Source organism: Alosa alosa, chromosome 6 (assembly GCF_017589495.1).
Source record: "Alosa alosa isolate M-15738 ecotype Scorff River chromosome 6, AALO_Geno_1.1, whole genome shotgun sequence".
NCBI lineage: Eukaryota > Metazoa > Chordata > Actinopteri > Clupeiformes > Clupeidae > Alosa > Alosa alosa.
Window position 1 is genome coordinate 17,605,425 of NC_063194.1, and position 13,215 is coordinate 17,618,639.

At 45.0% G+C, this 13,215-nt stretch overlaps 1 protein-coding gene across 1 annotated transcript in view; it reads left to right on the plus strand.

Annotated features, from left to right (window-relative positions):
* LOC125296291 (myosin-10-like) overlaps positions 1-13,215 on the plus strand; it is a 66,273-nt gene that overhangs the window by 42,914 nt on the left and 10,144 nt on the right. The window contains 16 exon segments of the mRNA XM_048246116.1: positions 12-185; positions 619-792; positions 2,380-2,494; positions 3,139-3,201; positions 5,878-6,074; positions 7,033-7,154; positions 8,072-8,141; positions 8,403-8,563; positions 8,892-9,000; positions 9,368-9,499; positions 9,897-10,103; positions 10,241-10,378; positions 10,491-10,614; positions 10,714-10,885; positions 11,990-12,202; positions 12,757-12,901. Of these exon segments, the coding sequence (XP_048102073.1) occupies positions 12-185; positions 619-792; positions 2,380-2,494; positions 3,139-3,201; positions 5,878-6,074; positions 7,033-7,154; positions 8,072-8,141; positions 8,403-8,563; positions 8,892-9,000; positions 9,368-9,499; positions 9,897-10,103; positions 10,241-10,378; positions 10,491-10,614; positions 10,714-10,885; positions 11,990-12,202; positions 12,757-12,901 (2,316 nt within the window).

Sequence of the window (13,215 nt, forward strand, 5' to 3'; positions counted from 1 at the left end):
TTCTTCTACAGCTGAATTCCTTTGAGCAGCTCTGCATCAACTACACCAACGAGAAGCTGCAGCAGCTCTTCAACCACACCATGTTCATCCTGGAGCAGGAGGAGTACCAGAGGGAGGGCATCGAGTGGAGCTTCATCGACTTTGGCCTGGACCTGCAGCCCTGCATCGACCTCATTGAGAGGCCGGTCAGTACGCCAGTCCAAGTGTGCGCAGGATTACAGCATCAGTTATTTTATGTAACAGTCGGTGTTGAGAGCAGTTTGCTGAGCACAGTGCATTTTCAAATGCAAGGTCAGGCATTTATTTCAGTGTTGGAAGTAATTTGCTGAACTAGGGTTTCAAGTCTTGTACCATCTTCTTGAAAATACGCTCTATTTACAAATGTGATGGAAATTCATCTATAAGAAACATGTATATTTATATGCATATACTGTACAGTATAAAAAGGAGACTATTTGGCTTTACATATTGAAGCATGCCCACTAAACAGAACAGATTTCATTTTGTGGAAGTTCAGTTTTGCTTATCCAGTAAAATAAGTACTGAATGATACTGTATCACACTGAAACAATGTGTCATGGACATCTGATCACACATGTTGTCATTATCCTCATGCAGAACAACCCCCCAGGAGTGCTGGCCCTGCTGGACGAGGAGTGTTGGTTCCCGAAGGCCACGGACAAGACGTTTGTGGACAAGGTGCTGCAGGAGCAGGGGACCCACTCCAAATTTCAGAAGCCACGCCAGCTTAAGGACAAGGCCGACTTCTGCATCATTCACTACGCCGGACGGGTACGTTTCGCCCGTCTGCCCGGGCCTCTGTGTCGCCTCCATCAGCACGCCTCACCCACACCTCCACCCTTCCTCCCACAGCTCAGATGATGCTAAATAAATCATTAGAGTCTGATCAGGTTGTTTGTCCCAGAAGATCTTGTACTGTAGCTTTGGGAATAGAAAACAAACAGATAGCTCGTTTTGGTTACTGGATTGATAAGGGATGTTTTGAAAAGATTGTTGTTAGACAGTTTTCAAACAAAAGCTGATTTTGTAGCAAAATCTTTTTTAAGTATTTTTGTTTTGCCAGTAAGCACCATGTCCTTAGAAGACTCCTCCGTGAACCCTGAACTTTTTAACTTTCGAATTTTGTTTCAAAAATAAAACCTTTGCTTCAGTGCTTGCTTGTAATGTTACCATCTAACCAACCTTTTTGTCTGTTCTGGTTAGAGTCTTTTATTTGATTTTTATGGCTGTTGCTTGTTACTTGTTGCCATGGATGTGGATTTTTGGAACGCCGAGATCACTCTGTTCACACAAAAGCCCATTTGTGCGGCAGAAAACCACATCTGGTTCCCATTAATGGGAGGGGGGATGTAATGTTACATAAAAAGGAGGAATTTTCAACTCTACGCTCGGCTTGGTGGGCCAACAGCATTGGTTGTGCAGACATATGGGGAGCAGGATTTTCACATTAGCACTTATGTCATGTCTACCTCCGAGAGGGTCCCGACACAGGTCAGAGTTCACTTGGATGTTTATCCAGCACCTCCTACTGAAAAATGGGCCAGCATGATAACACTAAGCACCTGAAATTGCTTTCTGATAAACCTCGGCCAATCTCAGCCTGGACAGCACTGTGAGATCAGATTGGACAAGATTAAGATGAAGTAGGGCTTTGGGTTGGGGGGTGGGGGGAACATAAGCTCGCTCGACGTTCTCAAGCCTGCACAAGACCAACTGAAAACACGGAGTCTGCCAGAGTAAATCACCAGGCCTGTCTAAGGTCAGGGCTGGGTGTTAGTGGAGAGTTAACCTCCCCAAAGAGCCAGCACAGATGGAGGATGGAGCCTAGTAAACAGAGCTGCAGATTGTCTCCACGAAGGACAGAGAGAGAGAGAGACGTCAGGACATCTAGCTCATTTACATTTAACAATACTCAGTGGGTTAAAGTGGGCCAGTGCCCGCTTGTAACTCAGGCTGGAAGAAAAACAGTTTCGGGGTGCAGCTTCCTTTGAGTGCACAGACATGCAGTGTTGTGGGGCCGACTCAGAACTGGCCAGAGTTGGAGGGGCTTTCCCCCCGCTGAGTTGGGGGGTCAGTTCTTTCAGGGACATTTCCTTTCCTCTGTCAGTTTTGCCCAGAGGTCACACTTTCAAGGGTTCAGACTCCTGTTCTCCACAAAGCCAGGTTGTTTTTAAGGCTACTTACAAACCTTCCTATGCGGTATTACATTACTAATTATGTGTAATCCTAGTGGTCTAGGGTTTGGAAAAAAACAAACTTAATTTCTGTTTCAATCTTTTCCCTCTCACCCCTCTTCCCCTGTTCTGCCTTCTATCATTCTGTCCTACCTCCATCCGCTCTCTCTCCTCCGTTTTGCAGGTTGACTACAAAGCAGATGAGTGGCTGATGAAGAACATGGACCCTCTGAATGACAACGTAGCCACATTGCTGCACCAGTCCACAGACAAGTTTGTGGCAGAGCTCTGGAAGGATGGTAAGACTAACTTCCATATTCCTTCCCCCCTACAACTCACTGTTCACTAGGAGGATGCTGATGAAAGTCTAAACCAGAAAAGAATGGTTTCTCAAACCCAAGGTGTGCAGGGAAATCATGTCTTGAAAAAAGGCTGTGTTATTGTTGGACCTGAAGTAATGGTTGTTACACTGACTCTTATAAATCTTCTGAATGTATCCTTTGTCTCAGTAAACTGTGTCTCTCTTAAAACAGGACAGATTTGTATTTCTAGCTACCAATGGGAATTGTCATACCTAATAAAGAAAAACATATTCTATTAATATTAACATCTAACAGTGTTTGAATCGCTTTGCTAATAAGCGATTGGAGATTTGGAATAATGTACAATGCTGAATAAATAACACTCTTGTTTGTGTGTGTGCACTGTGTAGCAGTGTGTGCCCTGTATGTAAGTACAGTAGCCACATTTGTTCTCGTCTTTCTGGTGATCTGGTCCTCATTTCTCTCACACCATCTGCCTTTCTCTCTCACTTCCTCTCTGAACCTGTCTTCCTTTCTCCTGTCTTCCTTCTCTCTCCTCTCTCTCTCTGTCTCTATCTGTTCTCTTCTCTTCCTTTCTCCCTCTCCCCCCCCCCTCTCTCTCTCTCTGTGTTTTGCCACAGAGATTCAGACCTTTCAGAGAGCCTCTTTCTATGACAATGTATCTGGTCTCCATGAGCCTGCAGGTGAAGGCACGTGTTGCCCACTTGTTCCCTGAGCCCTCTGTGCTGGCTGCTGCTGCTGCCCCATGCTCCCCCTTCCCCCATGTGTGCCCATCCATTGCCTACTGGCTTTGCATGGCCTAATGCACTACTACTATGGCACTACTACTGATATTATAATATAAGATATTACAAGACACGACTGATATTAGCAAATGCTGTCAGCGCCTGTTTGAGTTAAACCCAAGCTAACAGTGCAGTAAACTACCATCTGTGAACTAAATACAAAGTGAAATTATCCACAGTTACCATCTGTGGACTAAATACACAGTGTCCATGATCCCTTCCAGACAGTTTTTTTTAAAAGTTCAATATCAGACAACATTCAAACTGCTGCTGTTTTATCCTGGACTGTATGCGATACGCTGTGTAATAGTAATAGTACTAATAATAGCAATAGTTATAGTACTGATGGCGTGCATGGGTAGTACATCTCACGTCCTCACTGTGAGGTGCATGAGCAGCTGTGGCATGTTAGCAGGATGTGGTTAAACACGTTGAACCTTTGATATGGAAATTAAAATTTGAGACATAGATATGATCGGCCTCTGCATTAATGTGCTCCGGGTCGTTTTAGTTCATTCCGTCTGCTAAACCCATCGAGGGCCGATCATTAGTAGGCCGCTGTTCTTTTTCTCCTCCGCAGGCATCTTGAACGCACAGGGACTGGAAACGATTTTGTGTTTGCGACGTCATATTTTTTCCCTCCGGTTGCGTTTGGATTGTAACTCTCTGATGATGATTTATATCTGTGTTTACCAGCCTCAGAATGTGTAATTTGTCAGGCATGTGTTAGTTTAGACTTTCTTTTCATTGCAGAAAAAAGGGCTTGATGCGTATCATACCTCCTCCATGAGCTGTGTTCCTGACAGAGTGACCACTTTAAGCATTAAACAGGACAGTTGGCTGAGCTAATATTTGGAATGCTTATCTTTTTATAGTAAAGCGTTGCTTGTTTATGTGCTTAGGACATTACCACTGTAGCGTCATTCACTAAGTGAAGCAGTCCATGGGCAAGATTGATGTAGCCGTAGGTTGGCACGATCACAAAGAGAGAAGCTGACACGCTCACTTTGCGATCCTATCTTCCTACCACACAAAAGGGTGACTCCACCCACCTCTTTTTAAAGTTCCTCTCTAATATCTCTAGCCACCATTTGATAATTAGCTCAAATATTGACACAGTTTGATATATTTAATTGGCGTTATGTTTGAATAGGCAAGCTTCTAGATGCTAATTTAGCCAGTGCTGTGCAGGCATCTTTTCCCTTTAATGAGTCTGTTGAACCACATCTGAATGGCTCAGTGCTTCTGCCAAGTGGCCGAACCAGTATAGGATTGCTAAAAAGACTCCCAGGAAAGACTGGGCTGTCAAATGTTATATGGCTAAACTCTCTCTAAACACTGTCCAACAGTGCCCACCAGAACTGTGCAGCCATTTTGGAGCTATGAAATGCATCTACCATTACAGGCTGTTCCACATAGAATGGATTTTTCTTTTAAATCAGGCTAGAGAATAGTTTTATCAGTGGAATTCTCTTCCATTCCTTCATCAGAGCCAGGAGATTTACCTTCACAGTTTACAGATTCTTGGACCATCTTCAGATACCTTGTCAGTTCTTGTCATTAATCTGAGTATTTCAAAAGGCGCCGTTAATTTATCTGGTTTCTCCATAAAGTGTTCCTTGGCAAGGACAAGCCTAGAGAAAGAGAACGTTTATTTATAAGGGAAATATCCAGCTGCAAAATAATATTTTTTCAGATTGGGGTTTGTTTTGGAATTGTTCAACACTTTCACTATATAAGGCAGAAGCTGTCTATATTATTCAATAGGGACTTTATTATGAGGACTGTGATATGGGTACTGCTATTTTTACTGAACCCCACTAAGCGGTCAAACACACAATACACCCTGGATGTGTTCAGTATGAATAATATGAACCACAGCCAATGTGAAAATATCAGTGTCTGCCATATTCAGACAGACATGATGTTTCGTATATATAATTTTTTTCTACATGCTTTCTAATAACTTATTAAACAGTAGGTTGTACAACGGTAATTGTAGTATCCCACAGTAAGAAAGCCATGAAAGTGTAACTTTCATAGTGATCATTCCTTTCTTCACCTCAGTCGGGTCTGTTTGAAGTGGGTCTTCTTGCCCACACAGCACAGCAACTGGTGCTTTGAAAGTGAAACCTCAGGAGATGGTAATTTATAACGTGTTTTTGTGCCACATGGCCTCTCTGGTGGCTGTAGTTTGGTAGGCTAGGGATCTGAGCCGCATGCATTCATTTAAAAAAAAGTGAATGTTTATTCTTTGGTACTATGGTGAATTTGGGCACAAATTTTTTTTAAATACATGGATTAGCTGAGTAGATCTATGCCCAGTGTAGGTGCTTTTGCTGTCCGTGTGCAGATGTTTCCACTGTGTAGACCTGTTACCTATCATGCCTCATTGTGTCCACTGTTCAGATGTGAGTGCTGATCTCTAGCTGTCTCTGTGTGTGTGTGTCTCGGACGTTTCTCATCCCCCACCCCTCAGCCATGCCCTCTCTGTCTGCCCCTGTCACTGCTTCTGCACCTTGTCTGTGTGGCCTTGGCCAGATCCACCTGATTGTGTCGTTTTCTCTCCCGCAGTGGACCGGATCGTGGGCCTGGACCAGGTGGCCGGTATGAATGAGACAACAGCCTTCGGCGCCGCCTACAAGACCAAGAAAGGGATGTTCCGCACTGTCAGCCAGCTCTACAAGGAGCAGCTTTCCAAGCTCATGGCCACACTCCGAAACACCAACCCCAACTTTGTGCGCTGCATCATCCCCAACCACGAAAAACGGGTGAGTGGGGACAGGATAGCCTAAATGCTCTTTCCGGAATATTCCATCTCCAGGGGCCGTTCGGGGACACATGGAGATGTCAGAAAACAGCAAGCAAGTCGTTCAGGGGTGTCGGGGTGGAGTGCTTGAGTTCATGTCTATGGGATATGGGCCTGTGGGCTTGTTAAGTGGGAGTCGAACCCATCTTTAGAGACTTAATTAAGGTATTTCTCTTTCCCCTTCACAACCGCAAATGACTGCTGCCAGCGACCACGGAACCGGCGGACTACACAGGGTTTTTTCAGAAGTCAACCGTCTTCGGTTGCACACATAATCCTTTATAGCGCTCCAGGCCTATTAGTGATGAATCCCTTTAACCACTCACTCTTTGTAAACAACTTCAGTTTAAAGATGGGAGACAGTTAAGCAAACCAGTGATTGGTGATCGTTTTTTTTTTATATAGAGAAGACTCTGGGGGTTTGAGTCAGAGTGGATGTTCTGCAGAGTTTCTGTGTCAGCCAGTCGGTTATGTTTGTGCATGGTTTGGGGGCTTTAGCATAAAATCCAGTAATATGTCGACTACAGTCATGAAAAAGCCAGAAAAATAAAGGTTGAGCCGCACAAGAGACTGTATAATTCAGGTAAAGCTGAAAGTCTGTTGCTGAAATGGCTAACTTCAGTCACATTCTCGTGTTCTCAAGCAGTTTCAGTGGTCAAAAAGACATTTTAGACTGTTTTAAGCCTGTTTTCACACACTTATTAGTTTCACTTTGTCTTCTGTGTGCAGTGTCCGTACTCTATGTTCTCATTTTATGTACCGATGAGATCAAAAACACATTTGTCTGCCTACATCACACATCTATATTTTTACAGTCAAATATGATCTGGAATGGTTTTTAATCTACCAGCGAACACTTGAATGAGTAGATACTTTAACAATAAATAACTCATCACCTGTCCTTTCGTGTCCGAACTCAGGCGGGTAAGCTGGACCCCCACCTGGTTCTGGACCAGCTAAGGTGCAATGGTGTGCTGGAGGGAATCCGTATCTGCAGACAGGGCTTCCCCAACCGCATCGTCTTCCAGGAGTTCAGGCAGAGGTACTGCAAACATACACAATAATGATTTAGTTTGTTTATGTTTTAATATTGTTTCATTTGATTGTCTTGTGTAAATGTTAGTAATACCCTGATAGACTACAAATCCACATGTGTGCTGCTGTTTCTATTAGGGCCGAGCACCGAAGGGCACAAGGCCTTATTGTTTCTGTAAGGATTATTATTATTATTATTATTATAGTTGGAAATATCCTGCTGTGCTTTACCTTTTTTGAGGTGGTTCCCACGGGCAAAAACTCAAGTCATGCCCCCCGCCACCTGCCAAGTAGGCTAAAATCAGTGGTTCCCACGGGCGACAGATCATGAAATTTGGCAACCATGTCATCCCTCACAGTCTCTGCAAGTGTGGCCCAGCGCCCCCCTATGTCATTGAGTATTGTGGTCAGCAAATAGTTTCACCCACACACGAGAGCAAGAGTTGGTAGGGATATGGTCCTCCCTAAGACGAATATAAGGGTCATGCCCCCCCCACCCCAAGTGGGTAGGTTGAAAGGAGTTTTTAGGATAACTTGTTGTTGCACTGCATACCACAAAATGTATCTCATAAATTGATTACTTGGAAGCACATCATTGTACCCCACATCTTTGTGGTGTAGCGCCACCTAGTGAATATCATCAGTGTAAATCGTCACACCCAACAGGAAGTGAGTAAGTGATTTCGACGCATAAAACTTGCAAAAACAAATAGCACACACATCAGATATGTGCATTTGACAAACGCACCACATGTGAGTGCATTGGCGGATTCCGAAATGTCGCGGACCGTAGGTGCTCGGGCCCGTCATCGTCGCTTACGGCTATATTTTTGATTATTCTCACATATACACAGAAAAAATATATTAGACACAGATCTTAAAGTAATCTTGTTGACCTCACCTGTAGTCTCCTCTCTCTCACAGGTACGAGATCCTCACTCCCAATGCCATTCCCAAGGGCTTTATGGATGGCAAGCAGGCCTGTGAGAGAATGGTACAGAAATTGTTCTGCTATTTTTATTTCAAGGCTAATGCGCCCCTACAATAGACAGTCGTATTAAATGAAAACACAAGTAAAAATGTACTGCTTCAATTTTGTCACAGAAGGAAAATCAGTCAGTGTGTAATTCTTGAGTACTCTTGAGTATAAATATTCAATGAATTCAGTGAAGTGTATGAATGAATGAATCAGTCAGTCAATCATTTTAATCCAACAGGATGTGTGTGTTAATGATATACCGTTTTCCTCTCTAAGATACAAGCCCTGGAGCTAGACCAGAACCTCTTCCGCATCGGCCAGAGTAAGATCTTTTTCCGGGCCGGAGTCCTGGCTCACCTAGAGGAGGAGCGTGACCTCAAGATCACCGACATCATCATCTACTTCCAGTCCGTCTGTAGAGGATACCTGGCTCGAAAGTAAGTTCAACTCAGACACCCTCACACACCTGTTAAGAGCTTTTTCACACAACATTCCTTTGGTGTGTAATTGTCAGGTCTGGAAAATATGGTCCTGAACAGGATCTCCTAGAGTACCTACAACCCCTCACAAGATTAGTTTGAGAAGTACTAAGTTAATCAAAATCATTTCCATCATTTGGAAGATCTTTGAAGTTTTTTCCTGTCATCAGCAAAGATTGCTTATGTCTGTGCTGAAGAGACAAAGTACTGTTATGCTATCTAACACACCGTTATTTAGTATTTTCAGTTTGTAACACCATCCTCCTCCTCTTCTTGTCTTCCGCAGGGCCTTTGCCAAGAAGCAGCAGCAGCTCAGTTGCCTGAAAATCCTCCAGAGGAACTGTGCTGCCTACCTGAAGCTGCGCCACTGGCAGTGGTGGCGCCTCTTCACCAAGGTGTGTGTGGGTGGAAGTGGCAGGCTAAAAATACAGCACCCTCTCTCCATCTAAAACTCACCTCATCAATATCCTACAGTACTCTGCAGTGCTAGGAAATCTGTCCTTCCTGCTCTCTGTCTGCTGAGTTAGCTTTCTCTCTGTTTGTCAGATTGTTGTATAGATCCGTCATCTCATTTACTTCCTTGGTGTTGCTTTTGCAGACAGTTGCTGCTTTATTTTTCGCTATGTGTCATTATCTCCTCAGATTTATGAGGCTAAATTGAGTTGTGTTCATCTGAAACTAAACTAAACTAACTTCACGTGACTTCCCTTGACTTGGCGGAGATGTGGCCTAAGAGCTCTGCCGTTGCTGGTTGTGTTGCAGGTGAAGCCTCTTCTGCAGGTGACCCGGCAGGAGGAGGAGATGCAGGCCAAGGACGAGGAGCTGGCTAAGGTCAAGGAGAAGCAGAGTAAAGTGGAAGGGGAGCTGGTGGAGATGGAGAGGAAGCACCAGCAGGTGAGTCGGCACTGCCAGTCTACAGTGCTGAATTAGTGGGGCCATCAGTTGCAGTCTCTCTTACCAATAACATAAAATGGGCCAGTTTGCCGGGTATGGATTAAGCCAAGGCCTAAACTAAAAGGTGTTTAGTGGACATTGAAGTTATCAATGTTATCTAGTCTAGGACTAGGCATAGTCCATGTCCATGTCCAGAGAACCGGCCCCATAAATAGTCATCATGCTTTCTCATTGTACCTAAACTCTATACCGTAAATGGTTCAGGGTCTATCAGCAATGTGTTTACAGCTGTGGTCACGATGCTCTGTGAACTCAGGTAATTTACCTGTGGTCATGGTTTAATAGCAGGCTGTTTTGAGGGCCCCTTTGATTGACTCTTTGTGCACTGCTCCTGCAGCTGGTGGAGGAGAAGAACATCCTGGCCGAGCAGCTGCAGGCTGAGACGGAGCTGTTTGCCGAGGCTGATGAGATGCGAGCGCGGCTAGTGGCCAAGAAGCAAGAGCTGGAGGAGATCCTGCACGACCTGGAGTCCCGCGTGGAGGAGGAGGAGGAGAGGAACCAATCTCTTCAGAACGAGAAGAAGAAGATGCAGTCTCACATCCAGGTGCACACACTACTACACCTACACCATACACATGTAGTAGGAGTCAGGTTACTCAGGCAGCATGCGGTTACATGAAGCATGTTCATGTCAGTATACTCATGTATTTTGTGTGTGCGTGTGTTTAATTACTCTGTCAGGACTTAGAAGAGCAGCTGGATGAGGAGGAGGCGGCTCGGCAGAAGCTCCAGCTGGAGAAGGTGACGGCTGAAGCCAAGATCAAGAAGTTTGAGGAAGACATTTTGTTGCTTGAGGACCAGAACTCCAAGTTCCTGAAGGTGATTTAAAAAAAAAAAAAAAAAACAATTAAGGCCTCTTACATGCTCTTGAACTCTTGAATACTTGTACAGACTACGGTTTATACAAGCTACTTGTGTTTCTACCAACCAGGAAAAGAAACTTCTGGAAGACCGTATCAACGAGATGACCTCCACACTGGCTGAAGAAGAAGAGAAGGCCAAGAACCTGGGCAAGACCAAAAACAAGCAAGAGATGATGATGGTGGACCTGGAGGGTGAGACCCCCCGATCCTTCTTTTTCCAAACCGCATAAAAACCTCCTCCCGACTCTCCTCGTTTGAACCTTCTTGTTTATTTTCCCCTTGCACTTGCAGAGCGCCTAAAGAAGGAGGAGAAGACCAGGCAGGAGCTAGAGAAGGCCAAGCGGAAGCTGGACGGCGAGACCACGGACTTTCAGGACCAAATCGCCGAGCTGCAGGCCCAGATCGAGGAGCTGAAGCTCCAGCTGGCCAAGAAGGAGGAGGAGCTCCAGGCCATGCAGGCCAGGTGAGGCCTTACAGGGGACGTCCAGGCAGTCAATGGCGAAGACTAGAAAGGATGAGACAGCTGGACAAAGAGTTTCAAACACGCTAACTGTCTCCCATGACTGTTTCATTAACCCAGTTTTACCATTGTAGAACAGAGCCCATTGTACTGTCAAATGTAGACGTATTTAGATCTATTTATATTTAGAATCAGCAGACAACAATAACCTCTGATGCATGTTGAGTCTTGTGCCTGATTCACAGGGACGCTCTCTGCACATAAAGTCTTAGTTTGACCCGGTGATGCATCTCTTACATTTTTTGCCTTAAGATACATATGAAACAATCACATAGTTTCAACATAACCATAAAGTCATCTGGCCATAAAGGCCAATTCCTCTGTGAGACAACACAGGTTGAGGTAACACATACCTCAAGCACCTTGTCATGAAACCTCCACTCCTCTCTCTTTTAATCATCTGGTGTAACACACCTGCCTTTTCAAATAAAAAGCCCGGCTCTGCTAATTAATGGCTGATGGAGCAAGCCCCCCTTCTCCCTTTGGCAGACTTGCTCCAGTGATCTCGTAATCAGTCCATTACCACCCAGCCCTGGTTTACCATTCCCTTCCCTTACCATTCCACCATGCCCTGGCTCCTGCTCCAGAGATCAGGTCAGAGCCTGGCGGGGCTGGAGATCCCCTAACTTGCTGACCACGGGCCAACAAACTCAGGCTGGCCTCGTGATGGCTAACTCTTATATATAACCCCCCCCCCCAGACTGCAGACTGAGGAGTGGGCACAGGATAGAATCCGCAGCTCTTACGCACTGCCACCTAGTGGTTCGGTAGTGTTCGTTTCATGTTTCTCATAAAAGGCCGTGACGTTCTGGAATAAAATTGATGATTCAGAATGAGTTTTTCTAAAAATGACTTTTACAGTGGCAATAATCAAACAAATTGTTTTGTTTTGTTTTATTTATATATATATATATATATATATATATATATATATATATATATATATATATATATATATATATATATAATATATGTTTGTGTGTGTGTGTGTGTCTGTATGTGTCTGTCTGTGTGTATGTTTCTGTGTGTGTGGGGGTAAATTCAAAGGGGGGATGAGGAGGTGACCCAGAGGAACAACGCTCTGAAGCAGGTGCGGGAGCTGCAGGCTCAGCTGGCAGAGCTGCAGGAGGACCTGGAGTCGGAGCGCGCCTCCCGCAACAAGGCCGAGAAGCTCAAGAGGGACCTGAGCGAAGAGCTGGAGGCCCTCAAGACTGAGCTGGAGGATACGCTGGACACCACCGCCGCCCAGCAGGAGCTCAGGTAGCAAACACACACGCTTACACACATACACACACACACACACACACACGCTTACACACATACACACACACACACACACACACACACACACACACACACACACACACACACACACACACACACAGGGCTTGATATTATACATACTGTAACTGTTAGGAAGATTTCTGATAACTTCACCCACAGAAATGTTCCTTTCTTTAAGCCCTACACTCATACAGTGCACATCATGTGCACACACTCTCACCAATATAGTAATATAATTAGATTCTCTTGATGCTCTGTATGTTGTGAACGCACCCCTATAGACATATTGGAGGTATACCTGTTGAAGGGATGCTTTCTGTACTCCTATGTGCTTGTGAACACACAAGACAGAAAATGCATACAGTACAGACACACACATTCCTGTAGTTTTTGTAATTCCCCACTTATTTAAATAGCTACATTAACACTCTTCACACATGTCATGTGCCGCACCTGTGTGTGCTAACGGTATGAATTGACAGTATGTGCGAAGCACGAAATCGGACTGACCCGCTTGCTTCCCGTGGCAGGACTAAGCGCGAGCAGGAGGTGACAGAGCTGAAGAAGGCCATCGACGAGGAGACCAAGAACCACGAGGCCCAGATCCAGGAGATGCGTCAGCGGCACTCCACGGCCCTGGAGGAGCTCTCCGAGCAGCTGGAGCAGGCCAAGAGGGTGGGTGTCCTGGGCACACCCACACTCCCAGGGGCCGTCACTGTGGGCCTCATTGTGGATCTGCACAGTCAATGTGTTTGTTCTTCACCACAGTGGTGATGGGTGACCTTCTTATTGGGTTTTCATGTAGCCAAATCCCACAACACGTCATTGAGGTAGATAGAATGAGGACGTTTTAAAAATGGTGTATTGATACTATTTTGAAAATCTTTGTTTCATAGAGGAAAGGAGGTCACAGGTTTTTGTGGTTGTTAATTTTTTTCTGGGTCTGCATAATATTTGACAAATAGGGCATTCGCTCCTTTATGCTTCTG